General features: G+C 46.3%; 1 protein-coding gene across 3 annotated transcripts in view; it reads right to left on the bottom strand.

Moving 5' to 3' along the window:
* Positions 1-19,237, bottom strand: part of KIAA1217 — a gene marked incomplete at both ends in the record, with an annotated part of 339,403 nt that overhangs the window by 151,517 nt on the left and 168,649 nt on the right. For all 3 annotated transcript variants that reach the window (XM_080717095.1, XM_080717096.1, XM_080717097.1), the window contains one exon: positions 16,991-17,189. In XM_080717095.1, coding sequence (XP_080573221.1) covers positions 16,991-17,189 — 199 coding nt within the window. The remainder of the gene's footprint in view (positions 1-16,990; positions 17,190-19,237) is intronic.

The raw sequence follows: 19,237 nt of genomic DNA, 5'->3' as shown, positions 1-19,237 counted from the left end.
AGAACTTTTAAGCTCAGCGTGATGAAAGGAGACTTTTTGATGGGATGCAGGGGAGCTCATGGAACCCAAACTACTACCCCTGTTTGCTAAATATGAGAACAGCGCTTGGTAGTTTCCAAAAGCGAAAGTTGGAGTCTAGACTTCAAAGTTTCAAAATTTCTCCCTGCCATGCTAAGTGGCTGGGCTGACACTGTGCAAACAAGGGGGAAGGGGGGAGAGGCTGGAATTAAAAAGAAACACAAGTGGGAAACTAGATAAACATAATTTTAAGGTCTTGACTTATGACTTCATTTGAACTTAATCGTGTGTGTGTGTGTGTGTGTGTGTGTGTGTGTGTGTGTGTGTGTTTTGCTGGAGACCAAACCCAGGGACACTCTATCTAAGAGCTAAATCCCCAGCCCTATTTTATTTTTTATTTATTTTGAAACACAGTCTCAGGAAGTTGCTGAGGTTGGCCTTGAACTCGGAATCCTCTAGGCTCAGCCTCCCAGGACTAGGATTACAAGAGTGTGCTACCACACTGGGCACCTTAATTACCTCTTTAAAGATCTTATTCCAAATGCAGCTACATTCTTTTGGGGGGGTACTGAGGATGGAACCCAGGGGCATTCTACCTCTGAGCTACACCCCAGCCCTCTTCTTTATTCTTTCTTTTGAAACAGGCTCTCACTGAGTTGCAAAGGGCCTCACTGAGTAGCTGAGGCTGTCCTCGAACCATGATCCTCCCGTCTCAGCCTCCCGACTGCTGCCAAATACAGCTACATTCTGAAGTGGTAAGTTTATGAGTGTAAGAATCCCAATATATGAGTTTGGTGGGGGAGGGCTCAGTTAGGCCCATCTCAGCCCCTAAGAGGAGGCTCAGGCTCACAATAAACTAATGATGTCACGCTGGTACCTGGAGGCTCACCTGCGATTACGCTCCAAAGCCTGGATGGAAAACCCAGCTCCCTGGTGTCCCCGACAGAGCCTCTCCCCACACCTAGGGTCGGCTTGGTCTCAGTTTCACGTCCCAGAGTTAACGGGACAAATGTGTGCTGGAAGTGGACCACGGCCCTTCACCAACTCCTTTGCCTGAGAAGACATGTCTACCTCCGGCAGTGCAGATTATGTTGTTGCACCCCACCTGAAATAGGAGAAACTGCCAAAAATCTGTCTGCAGCTGTCTCAGCAGCCTTTCGGCGGCCACTGCTGGGATGAGAGCACAGAGAAGGAAGTTCTACTTGCGTCCGTGACAGAAAGCAGCTGGCTCCTTCATTTTCTTTCCAGCATTTCACAGAATATTTTTTAAAAGCGGGTGCAAAAAATGTGTGTGACTCTTACGGAGTTAGATGAACATAAAGGATCGTATTTGAAAGCTAGATTTTTAGAAAACCAGTTAACTTGACAGGAAACTCTTAATTGAAAAAACAGCGTGCGCAATTAATCTCACATTTACAAGACACAGCGAGCAGATTTTAGATAAAGCTGTCACAGCGAAAGACAACAGAAGAGACTGATAAACTCAATCTTCTCCTCCCCTGTTAATTTAGGCAATTTTTTTGGTACTAGGGACTGAATTGAGGAGCGTTCTATCTCTGAGCTACACCCTAGCCCTATTTAATATATTATATTATAATATATAATATATATTATAATATAATATATAATATATTATATATTTAATAAAACAGGGTTTTGCTAAGTTGCTGAGGCTGGCCTTGAACCTGTGATCTCCTATTTAATCCTCCCAAGTATTGAAATTACAAGTGTCTACCACCACGCCCAGCCAGGCAGCGTTTCTTAATGTCTCATCTCTTGCTCCAACCAAACCACTGCAAAGCATCTGGAAATACAACATCTGGTCTGGATCTAGACACTTGCCATCTCATTCCTGGAAGGAGTGCAGAGGGAGGAGTCGGTGGCATTATTGGGGCATACTCAAAACTCGAAATCGACGCCAGGCATGGTGGCGCACTCTTGTAATCCCTGCGCTTGGGAGGCGGAGACAGGAGGATCGTGCATGTTCGAAGCCAGCCGCGCTGGCTTAAGAGACCCTGTTTCCAAATAAAAAAGTATAAAAAATAGGTCTGGGAGTATAGCCTGGAGGTAGAAGGGCTTCCAGGAACCCCAGTACCACCAAACAAACAAACAAACAAAAATTAATAATAATAAAAAATTTTAAAAATAAGTAAAAATAAATAAAAATGAAATCCGTTTAATTCACTACATTTCTCCCTTTACCTTTCTTTTTTGGTCTTGGTTGAAATTATAGCAATTACCCTTATCTTAATTATTCTGGCATACATATTATGCTCAAATGCTACTTACAGTAATTCTTGTTATAATGGCTCTTGTATTTTTTAGCGATTTTCATTAAGCCATATCAAATTGATTTTGGATGCAGATAGGTAAAATAAGAGATAAAAATTGCTTTAGTTTCTTCTACATTGTCTTTGAAACCTAAACCAATTCCTTTTGAATAACAGTAGTTTTTCCATCATTCCATCTAACCCCAGTCAGAAGGGCCATCATCAAGGATAACAAACTATAACACATGTTGGTGAGGATGTGGGGAGATGGGACCCTTATACACTGTTGGTGGTGCAGCCCTACAGAGACCACTGTGAGGATTCTGCAGAAGACGGGGAATGGGTCCACCATGGGATCCAGCTAGACCACTCCCCGGGACCTCCCAAAGAATCAGAAGTCGAAATACTATAGTGACACACACATACTCACGTTTATAGTAGACAGTTCCCAATAGCCTAACTGTGGAAACTGAGCAGGTGTCCATCAACAGATGAATGGGATATACATATATATATATATATATATATATATATATATATATATATATATATATTTTTTTTTTTTTGTGGTACTGGGGGTGGAACCCAGAGGCTTCCTACCTCCGGGCTATACTCCCAGCCCTATTTTATATTTTATTTGGAAACAGGGTGTCACTAAGTTGCTGAGACCCTCACTGAGTAGCTGAGGCTGGCTTCGAACCTGCGCGATCGTCCTGTCTCAGCCTCCCAAGCGCGGGGATGACAAGCGTGCGCCACCACACCCAGCTCTGATGAATGGGTTATAAAAATATGGTATATAAAAGTATGGTATATGGTATTTACTCAGCCATAAAGAAGAACAAAATTTTGTCATTTGCAGGAAAATGCAGGGAAGTAGGAAATACTATGTGAAGTAAGCTTAGCCAATCTCAGCAAGTGAGAGTTCAGACATTTTTTTCTCACACGTGGGTGGGAGGTAGGGAGAAGTTGGGAATTGAGAGAGACTTCAGATGAAGGAGGGGAGAGACAGAAGAACAGCTGAGGGGACGTGGGAGAGGAGAATCAGGGTGGAGCAGTCAGTTCAGACGACGCTGTGTACATTTCTGAAGCCATAAGTACCAATTTCAACATTATGAACGGGGAGTGGGAAGAAGCGGGCGGGATTTGCTGGGTGATTTGCACAGGTGCTGTCTGCACAAATGTTTCTATCAGAGTAAACTGCAGTATGACGTATGGCTACAATGCACCATAAAAATATGAAAAATAAAGGAAAATGGCTAGCTGTCTAGGTTAGGATGTGGCATCGTGGCTGTGATAGGGAGAGAAGGAAACGTTTCACAGTGACTCCCTAGAAGACAAATTTTCTGGAATAGCTTTGGACATACTTTAGCTTCTGTTCTAAAAAGTTTCATGATAGCTTTGGAAATCAGTGAACTATGATCCAGGTCTAGCAACACCCGAGGTGCAAAGAAGAAACATGAGAAGGTTCCAAGTCTTCTCAGAGTCCTGCCTCCACTCTGAGGCCTCCCTGTGTTGCCAGCTCCCCACCCACAGGCCCTGGGGGACACGGGGCAGGGATGCTGGGGCTTCAGCATCAGTCACATCTTCTCCGGATTCAGTAAATGATGTTCCCACCACACCCTGCCCGTGAGGAAGTCCTAGAGCGTCTTGGGTAAGGGCATGGAATCTGGTCACAGGTCCATGTGAACTAAACAACCTCTTCAGTCAGAGTTTGAGAAATCTGGAGTTTCAACTCAGGAATTTTCATAGCAAGAGATGTCTAAAGCTATCCAACCGTATTTTTAAAGTAAGAACAAATGCCTCACGAGTCTGTATGATCTTTTACAAGAACATTCTTTCTTCTGGGAAAAGGGGGAGCCAAGAGGATAAACTTGGTAAGCCTTCCCTTCCTGTAAAAAACCTCATCTATGGAAATCCTGGTTGATAAAGGACAAAGGATGAGCCGCTTGTATCAGAAACGCATGTTTCACTGTAAGAAAGGATTTCTTGAACTCTTGCTGCCAACACTTTGTTCCCAGCTCCAAATCCACGTTTCCCTTAAAGCTTCCCTCGGTTTTTAAGCCCTGTCCGTTAGAATATTCATCACAGCAACTGCAGGCAAACTAAGACACAACCTTTGGGGCTTTGCTCGCTTGCTTGCTTGTTTTGATACTGGGAGTAAAACCCAGGCTCTTAGCCGGGCATGGTGGCGCACGCTTGTAATCCCAGCATTTGGGAGACTGAGACCGGAGGATCGCAGTTCTTGGACAGACTCAGCCACTTAGTGATGCCCTTTGCAACTCAGTGAGACCCTGTTTCAAAATAAAGAATTAAAAATAAAAAATAGGGCAGGGGGTGTAGCTCATGGTCAAATCCCCCTGGGTTCCATCCCCAGACCCACAAAAAAACAAAAAAACAAAACAAAACAAAACAAAACACACCCAGGCTCTTCTACCTCTGTGCTACACTCTCAGCCCTTTTTCTCTTTTGTTCTGAAACAGGGTTTTGCTAATTTGCCAAGGCTGGCCTCAAACTTGGGATCCTCCAGTCACAGCCTCCCAAGTACTAGGATTATAGGCGTGCACCACTCAAAATAACTACAAATCCTGTTATATATGAGTCTGTTTACAACTTTCTTCCTTTTATCTTTCCTTGTTCTCTCTCCTCTGTGCCTGATCTATTTAATTTTTAGTAAGTATGTAGATATTTTTATTTCTTTTGCTCCCTGAGATTGAACTCTGGGCCATTCTACCTCCCAGCTACACCCTCAGCTCTTTTTTATTTTATTTTGAAACAATGTCTCACAAAAGTTGCTGAGGCTGGCCTCTAAATTATGATCCCGTCTCGGCCTCCCAAGTACTGGGATTGCAGGCATGGGCCACCACACCCAGCTGATATTTTATTCATTTTATTTTACCAGTTTGGCCTCAGCTTGTCGTCCAAATATATGAAGTTGCAAATTTTTGTGTGTGTGGGTCTCGGGATGGAACCCAGGGGCATTCTACCTTCAAGCTGCACCCCCAACTCTATCTTTTATTCTATATTTTGAAACAGGGTCTCACTGAGTTGCGAAGGGCCTCACTAAGTAGCTGAGGCTGGCCGAAATTGCAATTTCTAGAGCAGAGGAAAACTCCATTGAACTATAGGTTATCCGCACAACAGCCGGGAAGCTGCCCTCGCAGTCCAGACAAGCCCCCAGAAGTCTTCAGCGCACCTACCAATGTCTGTCACGTTTCCTGAAATACAGGGCCCGCCAAAGGCAACACAACATCTATCTACCAATTCAGAAAATCCATCTGGGCGCAGTGGCACAAAACCCAGCCAGCTGCAGCTAGTTAAAGTGAAATGGATTCAGTGAAGGGGCTGCAGAACCGCGGGGCTGAGTTTTCCCCGTGGAACCGGGCCACCGCAGAATGCACGTGACACAGAAGCGTTTTCCGCCGCCCCGGCAGGTGACTCCTAATGCTGTCTGGGTCCCCGGCACTGCTGTGGAGCTTGGCCACGTTTAAACTGCAAAAAGAGATGTCCTGCACCTGGGTTCCTTTGTGTGTAGAAGAAGGGGAGAACTGGAGATTGAACCCAGGGCGTTCCACCTGTGAGCCCTGTTTTATTTATTTTGAAGCAGAGTCTCACTAAGCTGCTGAGGGCCTTGCTAAGTTGCTGAGGCTGGCCTCCAATCTGCGACCTTCCCGTCTCAGCCCACAAGTACTGGAATCACGGGTGTGCACCACAGCTCTTGGTGTGCACCTGGATTCTTAACTGTGGCAACCTAGTGACTACATGCCGGGGCCTGACAATGGGTACTGAGGAAAACCCCAAAGCACCCCCAACTGCCTTGCTACCACCATTTAGAACCTAACGTGTGTGATTTTCCAGAATGAGCCTGATTTCTAGCTTCTGCAGCAGAGCAAGATACTGGGAGACAGTTGATCCAACCATAAGACCACAACCAATTGCTCTAGCCCACTTAGACCTGAGAGCTGGTTCTGATGCTATACAAAACACGGGCTTATTTATTCATTCATTCATTCATTCATTCATTCATTCATTTATGTATTTGCGGGTCTGGGGATGGAACCCAGGGGCATTCGACCTCCGAGCTACACCCCCTGCCCTATTTTTTTATTCTTTATTTTGAAACAGAGTCTCACTAAGTTGCGGAGGGCCTAAGTAGCTGAGGCTGTCTGCGAACTCAGCCTCCCAAATGCTGGGATTACAAGCATGTTCCACCACGTCCGGCAACACTGACATTTTTAATGACAATATCCTAGAAAGGTCAGGAATATGTCCAAACCCACTAACCTGCTAAGCAACTTTATTTTCCTTTTGTGGTACTGGGGATTGCACTCAGGGGCATCCTATCGCCATACCTCCAGCCCTTTTTATTTTTTACTTTTGAAACCGGGTGTCACTAGGTGGCTGAGGGTCTTAGCAAGGTGTTCACAAAGTTGCCGAGGCTGGTCCTGAACCTGCGATCGTTCTGTCTCAGCCTCTCAAGTACTGGGATTGCAGGTGTGAGCCATGTTGCCCGGCTATGAAACTGTTTTCTGCAAATTCTTATTTTAATAATATTTCAGTCACTACTAGAGCCTGTTCTTATAACTGTTACCCACCCTCCTTGGCATCTCCCTTTGCAGATGGACGTTGCGTTCTAAAACCTTTGCCCTAAGCGCCTACTCTATACATGCACGATGGCAGACTGTGGCAGCTGTGAATCTTCTTTCCCTCAATTTTCTACAGGGAACAATAACTATCAAAGTTCTCAAGTCAAAATGAAAGAAAAGCCACATACTCAGTAATTCACACCTGAGACCGCCATGGTGGTACGCGTCCCAGTGCCTGGGAGGCTGAGACAGGAGGGATTGCAGGTTCACGGCCAACTTCAACGACTTACCAAGACCCAGTTTCAAAATAAAAAAAGGGCCGAGTGTGTAACTCAGATTGAAACCTCAGGTTCAATCTCCGGAACCAAGAAAATGAAAAAACAATAATTCACATCTGCTGGAACCTTTTCCCCCACTAATATTTTAAATTCTCTTTTGCTATTTAAAATAATTCTGTGTGTGTGTGTGTGTGTGTGTGTGTGTGTGTATGAAAGTGGAAGTGGGAATGGAACCGAGGGTGTTCTAGCTCTGATCTATACTCCCAGTTCTTTTTATTTATTTAGATACAATATCTTGCTAATTTGACGAAGGTCTCACTAAATTGCAGGGGCTGGCCTTGATCCTCCTGTCTCAGACTCCCAAGTCCTGGGGTTACAGACCTGTGCCACCACAGCAATGGGAATCCTTCTGCCTGCTGAGCTAGTGACCGAGGCAAGGACAGGTTTCTAAAGGGATCCACTCGCAATACAGTCAGCCGCTGCACCATGAGGAAGTGGCTGCTGCTGATCTTGTTTTCTTTTCTTTTCTTTTTTCTTTTTTTGGTGGTACTGGGGGGTTCTTGGAAACCCTTCTACCTCTGGGCTACACTCCCAGAAACCTATTTTTTTATATTTTTTAAACTTGGAAACAGGGTCTCTTAAGCCAGCGCGGCTGGCTTCGAACCTGTGTGATCCTCATGTCTCCGCCTCCCAAGCACGGAGATTACAAACGTGCGCCACCACGCCCGGCTGTTATTCTTATTTTCGTGAGTTTTATTTTTAAATTCCTGGGGGTGCACAGAGAGGTGCGACCATCCTGTGGCCACCCTGTTCCCAACACCTGACTCACGCTAAACCTTTTTAGGAAAGGAACATACACATCTGTGGATTCTGGTACCTGAGAGGTTCCTGGAACTATTTTCCTATGTATAACAAGGGATAATTATATAAGGTTTCATTCAAAAATAATGTCTTGGCAGCATCAGGCCTCAGAGAGGAGGGGGACTCAGAACGGAGCTCAGAGCCAGAGAGGAGATACGCCGGCCTCACGCCCGAGGACACGGCAGCAGTGCCTTACTGCCGGCGGCAGCGGCGAGCTCACCGGACAGCACCAGACCAACGCACTCAACAGCCCACCAGGCTCCAGAGAGGAGCGGTGGACAGAGAGCCGAGGTGAGCCGCTGCGGAACAGCCGGGCAGGATTCAGCAGATTTTTCGGCGCAGGGAGCGTCTAAAGCTACCGGTGGCTGGGCTCAGCACACTCTGCAGGGACTCAGAGTGGAGCTCAAAAACAGAGAAGAAATATACCAGCCTCACGGCTGAGGGCGTGGCAGCGGCGCCATATTGCCACCGGCGGCAGCAGCAGCGAATTCACCGAGTCCACAACAGCTCCATCACCGCACTCAACAACAGTGAGTCAAATTGTGGCTCCTAGAGGAGAAATCCCAGTACTGCACTCCCAGGGACTTTACCCAGTGGGGGAGTGGTGGTGGCAGAGATATCACACCATAGGAGAACGCCCAACCTGGCACCCCACCATGGTCTAAAGCAGCCTCGATTGACTCCCTGGGTCTGAGACTCTGTGATACAACCCAATAAAGGAGTAGTAGGGACGGAGATACCACAAACTCGAGATCCAGAGCACCTTAAGTGAAGTCGTAGTGACCCAGGGAAGAACCCAGAGAAGGCACAAACTTCCGAAATCATGGGAAAGAGGAATAACAATGGAGCAATGAATGCCCACAACCCCACAACATTAGAGCCTGATAAAACAGAAATTCAGAGATTTCTAGAAGATCAAATCAGGAAAATAACTGTAGAAATAATAAAGGTGCTTCGAAAAGAATTCAGAGAGAGCCAAAGAGAGATAAAGGATGCAATTAATGAAGTAAAGGACTCAATTCAAAGTACAAACAACCGATTAGACCACATGGAGAACAGAATCTCGCTCTTAGAAGATGATCATTCAAAAAATGAACGCATAGTTTCTAATCTAGAAAAGAATATCCGACAGCAGGAATCTGACATTGAAGAAATATGGGCCCATTGTAAGAAAGCTAACCTAAGAATAATTGGAATAGAGGAGGGAAAAGAAGGTGAAACCAAAGGGATCAACAATCTCTTCAAGGAAGTAATAGCAGAAAATTTTCCAAACATAGAGCAAGAGGTCGATACACAGGTCCAGGAAACTTATAGAACCCCCTTTAGACAGGATCAGAGAAGAGGATCCCCACGCCACATAATTATCAAAATGACCAATGTGGAAGCCAAGCAGAGAATCTTAAAGGCAACAAAAACAAAGGGCCAAGTGACATTCAGAGGCAAACCAATTAGAATCACTCCAGACTTCCCAAACCAAGTTATGAGAGCCAGAAGGGCTTGGAGTAACATATTCCAAACTCTGAAAGAAAATGACTTCCAGCCAAAAATCTCTTACCCAGCAAAATTTTCTATCAAATTAGATGTGGAAATAAGAAGCTTCCATGACAAACAGAAACTGAAGGAATTTATGTCTTCAAAACCAGCGCTAGAGAAAATACTCAAAGAGATTAACTACAAAGAAGAAATAGGTAACACACACCAGAACCAGAGAAACAAGATTTTTCATCCAACAGACAACTAAGATTGGTTATCTGTGGAGATTCATTATTTATGTTAGTCTTTTACATATCTCTAAATTGTATTGTTTGCTTTTATTGTTGTAATTTTTAGGATTTCTATTTGGAATATTAATATACCTTCAGATATTGGAAATATTTTATCCCATTCTGTCAGTAACTTTTAGCTCTGTTTACATTGTCTTTGGATATACAATATTTTTTTTTATTTTTTAGGGAGTTTGTTTATCCTTCTATTGCCTGTGCCATTGAAATCATATCCAAGAAATCACTGCCAATTTCAATGTTGTAAGGTTTTATGACCCAGATTTTCTTCTAAAAGTTTATAGTCTTAAGATTTATATTTAGGTCTTTTACCTATTTTGAGTTAATATTTGTATATGGTGTTAGGTAAGGGTCCAATTTTATTCTTTTTCATGTAATTATTATTTTTCAACAATATTTGGTTAAAAGATTATTATTTCCTCCACCAAATGTTCGTGGAAACCTTGTCAAAAATAACTTGATAATATATGGAAGAATTTATCTCTAGGCTTTTATTTAACTCCAATGGTTTATATATCTGCCTTTATAACAGTACTACACTATTTCAATTATTGTAGCTTTATATGGTTTGAAATCAGAAAACATACTTCTTTTGAGATCGTTTGGGGTATCTAGAGTCCATATTCTATATTAAGATAGATTTTTTCTGAAAAATAAATAAATGTATGATAGTTTCACCTAAAAAAAAAAAGAAAAAATATTCTCTGGTAAGAAAGAAAGCAAAAAGAAATATTGAAATGTTATCTTTAAGTCATCAAAAGCTTGGTATCAGACAAATGAAACTGTTATGTGAGATTACCATTGTTAATTTTGGATAAATTGCTATAATACTAGATGTCAACCACTAAGCCAAGCATGGGAAGGAGGGATGGGGAGGGAACGGGGTGGGGATTGGGTAGGGGCTAACTGGGCGATGTGTTCATGTATGTCTACAAAAGTATTTTTTTTATCCCATTATGATGTATGAATACAGTGCACCAATAAAAAAAAATTTAAAAAAAGAATAATGTCTCCATGACATTTTATCGCCACCTTTAATCAAATCAAAGTTTAACCAGGAGCCGGGCGTGGTGGTGCACCCTTCTAAGGAGGCTGAGACAGGAGGATCGTGGTTTGAGGACGGCCTCAGATACTTCGTGAGGCCCTTTGTAACTCAGTGAGACCCTGTTCCAAAATAAAGAATATAAAATGGGGCTGGGGCATAGCCTGGAGGTAGTGTGACCCTGGGTTCCATCCCCAGTACTGCCAAAAAAAAAAAAAAGAAAAAAAAAGGTTAACTAGGAATAATATGCTAGGAATGGTGTGGAGACATGAAAATCAATTATTAGTGGATTACTTGATCACTTCCTTTATCATCTCCACTTAAGAAAACAATCCGGGCCTAGCAAAAGGACGCGCTGGAGGTCTTGTATCTTTCAAGCGCTGACTGCAGCTGGATTATGGGGGCTTGTTCCCAGCGGGTACAGAGGGTGCTTGTGTGCATGGGTGGGCTCTATCCGCGTGGCTCACTGCTCTCCATTTCTCCTGTCTTATCTGCAAAATGCACGTGCTCAGCCTCCCCGCGTCCCTCCCATCCCACCAATGCTCTTAAGCAACACAAGAGGGAATCGCGGACGTGGGCAGCCGTCTTCAGGCAGAGGCAGCCCAGCTCTGAGCCAGGGCCCTGCTCTGAGCAAAGAGGTCACACCCGGGAGTCAGCTCTCCCCACGGCGCAGCCTGAGCTGGGCAGGGGCCAGGGAAAGCCACGCTCTCTGCAGATGCCCAGGCAGGAGCCAGGCTGCCCCCGCCCCAGCCTTGTTTCACACTCTGTGGCCCTGAGGCTGGTAGCTCTGGCATCTCATGTTCCTGGGGCGACACGTGACGAGACACTGGGATGCTTCCAATGGGCACAGCCTCCAGTGCAAAAATGAAAGGGTCCCCCAAACTCAGCAATCACAAGAATATCTGCATGCGATATCCTAAACACTCAGGATGAACTCTAGAATCCACAATGAAACTAAACATAGTGCTCCCATCTGATCCAGCAATCCTGCTCCTTGGAATTGACTCAAAGAAGCTGAAAACTTCTGTCCACACAGAAACCTACACACGGATGTTTTTAGCAGCTTCATGCATCACTGCCAAATCCTGGAAGCCACCAAGACATCCTTCAGTACGTGAATGGATAAACTGGCACATTGAGATGATGGAATATTATTCAGCGCTAAAAAGAAATGCGCTATCAGGCCCTGAAGAGGTGGAAGGCAGCTCACATCCATATCTCTAAGCAGAAAAAGCCGATCTGAAGACGCCCACACTGAGTCCAACCCGGCGCCATCATGGAGAGAGCATAAGCCCCGTGCTCGACGGGGTGAGGAAGGACAGATAACGAGGCGCAAGACCACTGACGGCGGTGGACGCCCTGTATGATACATCCCGATGTCATTGGTCTAAACCCTCAAAATGTACAAAATCCAGAGGCCCTGAGCGTCAGTAAACCGCGGGCTCTGGGCGATAATGGTGTGCTGATGTGGGTTCATCCCTGGCTACATCTGCTCCGCTCTGGCTGTTGGTCGCAAGAAAAGGTGGGCATATGTGGGGGGCATATGGAACTCCGTGTGCCTCCTTCTCAATTTGGTCATAAACCTGAAACTGCTCTAAAAGTGGAAAGTCTTTTTTAAAAATAATCTATGATGAACAACCCATCAAGATGTTAAATAAAGGTCAAGAGGGCTTTGAAGACCTTAGAATTCCATGGATTAGGATTGCTGGGCATCGCAGGGCGCAGTGGCGCGTGCCTATAATCCCAGCACTTGGGAGGCTGAGTCAGGATGACCACAGGTTCCAGAGCAGCCTCGGTATTATAGTGAGACTCTCCGCAACCTAGCCAGATCCTGTTTCAAAACAGAAAATATAGCCGGGCGTGGTGGCGCAGGCTTGTAATCCCAGCATTTGGGAAGCTGAGACTAGAGGATCACGGCCAAGACCAGAGCCTCAGCTACTGCTGAGTGAGGCCCTTTGCACCTCAGTGAGACCCTGGGTTAAAATAAAGAATAAAATAATAGAGCTGGGGTGTAGCTTGGGGGTAGAAAGCCCCTGGGTTTCACTGCCAGTACTTAAAAAAATATGAAAGGGGGAGATGGGAGGATTTGCTCGAAGGTAGAATGCCCCTGGATAATCCAATCTCCAGTAACACACACACACACACACACACACACACACACAACTGTTGGTTGTGGTGACTCACACCTGGAATCCTAGTCTTGGAAGGCTGAGGCAGGAAGATCACAGGTTCAAGGTCAGCCTGAGAAATTTAGTGAGACTCCCAGCAACTTTGCATGACTCTGTTTCAAAATCAAATGAAGAAGGCTGGCGTGGTGGCACAGGCTTGTAACCCCAGCATTTGGGAAGCTGAGATCTGAGGATCTTGGTTTGCAGACATCCTCAGCTACTTAGTGAGGCCCTTTGCAACTCAACTCAGTGCGACCCTCCCTATTTCAAAATAAAGAATAAAAAATCGGGCTGGGGATGGAGCTCTGAGGTAGAATGCCCCTGGGTTCCATCCTGAGTACTGCAAGAAAAAACATCAAATGAAGGAAAAATGAGAGAGAGGGGGGGGGGAGGGAGGGAGGGAGGGAGGGAGGGAGAGGGAGAGAGAGAGAGAGAGAGAGAGAGAGAGAGAGAGAGAGAGAGAAACACGCGCGCGCGCTTGAGGGCCCAAGATAGGAGGATTAGAGGTTTGAAGCCACCTTTAGCAACTTAGTGAGGCTTTCAGCAACTTAGTGAGGCTTTCAGCAACTTAGTGAGGTTTTCAGCAACTTAGTGAGATCTTATTTCAAAATAAAAAATAAAATAGGGCTGTAGCTTGGAGGTAGAAAATCCCTGGGTTCAACCCTCAGTTTCTATATACACACACAGGACAAATGACAACAGATAGGTCTCAAAGACAGCCAGAGCTTCCAAATGGCGCCAGCTATGGGGCTTGGGGGCTGTTTCTCTAAGTGTCTGCAGCCTTTGGGGCTTCCTGGGGCCACAGCTGTGCTCAGGGCCACCCACGTGCTGGGGTACACTGCTGTTCAGGTTGGGCTTGCTGGGAGCTCCTCTTCCCAGAAGCCTGCCTTTCTAGGTGTTAAATAAGGCCAGGTAGGCGGGGATTTCCCCAAAGACAAGGCTGAGCAAGGCCCCTGGGAGGCATTGCATTTAGATTCCCCATGACTCACCTTTTCCCCTGTCAAACAGATTACACCAGGAGGACATTCCGGAATCGGCCACCAGGAGGCGGGCAGGGGCAGCTCCAGCCCTGGGGCCTGGGATCCAGCCTCGTTTTCTCAAACTACCTCTTCCTCACTTGGCGAATATCTCATCTCTCTTCTCCTCTTCCAGCGTCCCTTTGCTTCTATCCAGAGAGTAGGAAAATCACAAGCCAAAAAGCCCCTCGTGGCAATGGCAGAATAAACACCTAGGATCTATCTTCTAAAACCTGCTGCAGTGGTGAACGGCAGCCCTTCGTAGCAGGTGGGCTTGGTGTAAAAGAGGATTTTGCAGAAGCGCAGCCACCCCTGCGCGGAAACACCAGCGCTCCCGGCGTTTCCTCCTGTGAGGCTGCCCCAGCTCAGCACCTCTCTTCCCCAGGGTGCGTCCTGCACGCTTGTCCACCTGCACTGCCAAGCGCTGGGACTGCCAGGGAAATTCCTACCTCCCAGACAAAGGGGGCATTCTCCAGCAGGCTCAAGGCTCCCGGCGTGGGGGAGGCGGACAGGCAGATGTCCTTCTCTGTGTGTTCTGCAAAGCACAGGCTATCCTTACAGAGAGGCCGGACCCTCACTTCCTACACAGCACAAAGGAGGAACTCCACGCCTGCCTGGCTCCTGCCCCGCGCATGACGGGGGTTAAGAAAGGACAAGGAGTCTGGTATAGTGGCACAGGCCTGGAAATCAGGGACTTGGGAGGCTGAGATAGGAGGATCGTGGGTTCAAGGCTAGCCTCAGCAGCTTAGTGTGACCCTGTTTGAAAATAAAAGAGCTGGGGGTAGAGCTCAAAGGGGGAACGTTCCCCTGCCGACAGCAACTAAAAGAACCTGGGTCTTTAATCCAGATGGAAAGCTACACAGGCTGGGCTTGCAGGGGAAAGGCCCGTGCCCTCCCCAGCACCCCGGCCCTCCGTGCTCCTCCGGGAATCCCACTCCCACTCTCTGGGTAAGACTGGACTAAAGGACATGGGGGTCTGCTCCAGTGAGTAGGCGTCGGAGCCGAAGTGTACACACACGGATGGAGCTTCTGTGAAACGAAGACCCTGCATTATTAACCTAAGATCAGGCATATAAATTCAACTGTTAAAAATTATATCAAAGCCAGGCACAGTGGAGCATGCCTGTAATTCCAGGACTTGGGGGGCCGAGACAGGAGGATCACAAATTTGAGGCTTCAGCAGCTAAATGAGATCCTCCGTGACTTGGTGAGATCTTGTTTCAAACTAAAAATAGCTGGAGGTGTAGCTCAGAGGTAGAATAATCCTGGGTTTAATCCTTAGCTTGTGTGCAAAAACACACACACAAACACACACACACACACACAGTATTGAGTGCTTTTATCAGCAGTACATTTACTAAACCCAGAAGGACAGAGATTTGCACAACGGGCCCTTGCACGAGGGCTGCACAAATCCTTAAAGCGCCCTGCGGTTTCTCGATGGTCTCTGATGTTTTTAATAAATAACTAGGAGAAAGGAGCTCGAAGGACCCAAACATAAAGTCATGGTAAGAAGATAGTAGCATTAATTTCCCTGCTTTGATCAGCTCATACTTTATATATGTGAAAAAACACACATGTGTTATATTAACACATAAAACCATACATATGTGACAAATATGTACGGTTACATGTATTAATCAATATTTTTCTGTGGTACCGGGAATGGGACCCAGGGGAATTCTATCTTTGATCTACACCCCAGCCCTATTTTTTATTCTTTATTTTGAAACAGGGGCTCACTGAGTTGCAAAGGGCCTAAGTAGCTGAGGCTGGCCGCGAACCGTGATCCTCGGGTCTCAGCCTCCCGAATGCTGGGATGACAAGCATGCGCCACCACGCCCGGCAACTTGCTGGGTTTTACACGGCAGAATTCAGCTACCTTTCAAGAATCAGATCCCGAAGACTCTCTGTATCGGTCCTTTTCCCGACCCTCTTAGTCCATCCCCATCTGTCTACAAACACAAGAGCCAGGGCGAAGCTTAAAAGGGCAAACGACGCATACGGAGCGCTGCTGGCCAAGAGGCCCGAACTCTGTGCCTTGAACACTCTGCCAAAGAGCCCAAAACAGCAAGCAAACAAACCAAACCAGAGCAAAGCAAGATGTCAGCTTCCAACACCAAAGAGCTGGAATCCTCCTGCTTCTTGGCAGGGCGTGTAGAGGGCAGAGGAGCCCGAGTTCAGGGCTTCCTCTGACCGTCATGGGGGCTGGTGGCTGCATCGAGGCCCTTGCCCCTGGAGCTGTCCATATCCGCCACCAGAACACACGTGGCCAAGCCATCCTGGCTTGGGGCCAGGATTCACCAGTCTGTCCCTCGGTGGCCCTGCTTTAGGAACGCAGGCAGGTACCCGCAGCCTCTTGGCTCCACTAGCTAATGCCAGCCAGTTTCGAATTTTCTGAGTATGTCCACCTCAAAGACAACTTGGATTTTAACCGATTCCCCGGCAAGTCCTGCGTGCCTGATACTTGTTATGGGTTGCATAACAGTGTCCGCCAAAGGCCCACATGTTAAAGGCCTGGTCACCAGCCTGTGGAGGAAGCTTAGGGGTCGGGGCTTCATGGGAGGAAGTTAGGTCATTGGGGGCGTGCCCTTAAAGGGAATATTGGGACCGAGGGCCATGCCTCCCTTTGATTTCTGGCAACGCTGAGTTGGGCACCTTTGCTCCGCCACACACTCCTACCACGATGTTCTGTCTTGCCACAGACTCGAGCAAAAGAGCCTGCTGGCTATGGATGGAAACCATGAGCCAAAATAAACCTTTCCTTCATATAACTTGATTTATCTCTGGAATTATGTCACAGCAATGAAAAGCTAACACAATATTAAACCAACGAAGTTCCCTAGAACAAAATCAATGCTTTAACAAATCAAGGTCAAATTAATAATTTAACACAGGGGTCTATGTTCAGAGGTATAAATATACACCGGTGCGGTTAGAAAGGGCAATCAGAGACTGCCCCCCGAAGCTTACCCAGAGATCTTTCTTTTGTCTGGTTGGCTGACCTCACCACGGGAAGGCTTGCTCGGGTCCGGCTGCCTCGGGAGAAAGGGCTGGGCACTTCCCCCTCGGACATGGCTTCCAGAGAATCACCGGATGTCTCTGATAAATGTTCCACTGGGTCACCCAAACTGGGCGGTTGAGGACTGTGAGATAGTTTGGGACTTCTTGTCTGCAAAAGATATTTTAAACAAAGTGAGAAACCATTATTAATCATGCCGGAAACATTTTCAATGATACCTCTGCCCATCTGAAAAACCAATATGGCTGCGGGGAAAAGGCTATCAGAAGGGTTGAATGGTGAAAACCAAAGCCCCCGTGGACAAGCTTCCGATGTCAACGCTGCTGGAGAAAGAAACTGTCCCTGCGTACATGCCACTGAATTCTTTTTTTAGACCGCTGGACATCTAGCGTACAAATGGCATTTCTAACAGGGAGTTGAGGACAAGCCACGTGATACATAATGATGGCGAATCAGCTCCTTCGCCAGACACAGCCTCAGAGCTGTCACCACAGCAGACGGACTGTGTACATCCCTATACACCCAGCAGACTGATGCGGCTGTACCACAGTGAACCGAACACAGCCCGTTCTGCAAAGTCTTATATCAAGATTGTTTCCAAAATCAGTAAATTAAAATGGAGATATTTATATCACAGTTGAGTGAGTGTGTGTGTGTGTGTGTGTGTGTGTGTGTGTGTGTGTGTATGGGGGAAGGCGACTGAAGATTGAACTCAGGGGAATTCTGCCTTGAAGATATATCCCTAGTCCTTTTGATATTTTTTTATTATGAATTAGGATCTCACTAAGTTGCTGAGGCTGTCCTTGAACTCACATCCTCCTGTCTGGCATAATCGAATATTTTTCAATTACTGCATACTACAAGTACTGGCATAATTGAATATTTTTATATTTATTTATTTATTTATTTATTTATTTATTTATTTTGCGGATCTGGGGATGGAACCCAGGGGCATTTGACCTCCGAGCTACACCCCCTATTCTATTTTGTATTCTTTATTTTTTTTTGAAACCAGGTCTCACTGAGTTACGGAGCGTCTCACTAAGTAGCCGAGGCTGTCCGCGAACCACGATCCTCTGGTCTCAGCCTCCTGAATGCTGGTATTACAAGCGTGAGCCACCACACCCGGCTGAATATTTTTATTTTGAAAGCAGAAATTCCATAAGATTATGTTTAGATTATTTACCTTGCTTGTCAAGAGAAAGTATCTACAATAATTTAAAACCATCCACCCCTCGTTGAAGTTCTCTCCCAGTTATCTCCACTGTAATAGCAGGAGCTGAATGTATAAAATATTCATTTATAGCTGATAATATCCCTTGAACATGAACTGTGCAGTGAGCACCGTGGAAAGTTAAAAACAGACAACAGGCCGGATGATGCCAAAGGGATTTTTAAACTAACTGGTGCAATTTGTGAGCAACAAAATACCACGAGAGGTCGCGTCTTTAAAGAATTAAACTGTAAATGGTGCTGTCTGTTTATTTATCTCCCCTTTTCCTGGTGGTACTGGGGATTGAACCCAAGGCGCTCTACCACTGAGCTCTGTGCCAGCTCTTTTTTTATGGTGAGAAAGTGTCTTATCTTTCTAAGTTACTCAGGCTGGCTTTGAATTTGAGACCCTCTTGCCTCTGAGTTGCTGAGATGACAGGTGTACACCCCTGTACCCAGTTTATCTTCCAACAAAGACCTATTAGGTACTTACTTAGTCCTAGGCACTGTGCTACAAACTAAGGACAGGATGAGCACAAAATGGGCAGAACTGCTGCCTCATGGTATTTACAATGCAGAAAGAGGATATGTGCTAAATTACTGGGAGGCTAAATTGGGAGGCTCTTAGGTTGGAGGCCAGCCTCAACCAACTTAGACTCTCAGCAACTTAGTGAGACCCTATTTAAAAAAAATGAATGGAGCCTGCCAAGGGGTTAGGCCGGTGCTGGGGCCAACGGCCTGCATCGGAGCCTTCAGTGAGGCAAGGCCGCTATTGGGGCCTCTGAGGCCGGGATTGGATCCTGCTGAGGGGTTATGCTGGTGCCGGGGCCAGCAAGGCTGGGATCGGAGCCTGCTGTGAGGCAAGGCAGGTGCTGGGGCCTCCGAGGCCGGGATCAGATCCTGCCAAGGGGTTAGGCCAGTGCTGGGGCCAGCGAGGCTGGGATCGGAGCCTGCTGTGAGGCAAGGCCGGTGCTGGGGCCTCTGAG

The sequence above is a fragment of the Muscardinus avellanarius genome, assembly GCF_963383645.1.
Source record: "Muscardinus avellanarius genome assembly, chromosome: 20".
Classification (NCBI taxonomy): Eukaryota; Metazoa; Chordata; class Mammalia; order Rodentia; family Gliridae; genus Muscardinus; species Muscardinus avellanarius.
Note: the sequence above shows the minus strand (reverse complement) of the source record. Positions and strands in the feature narration are given on the sequence as shown.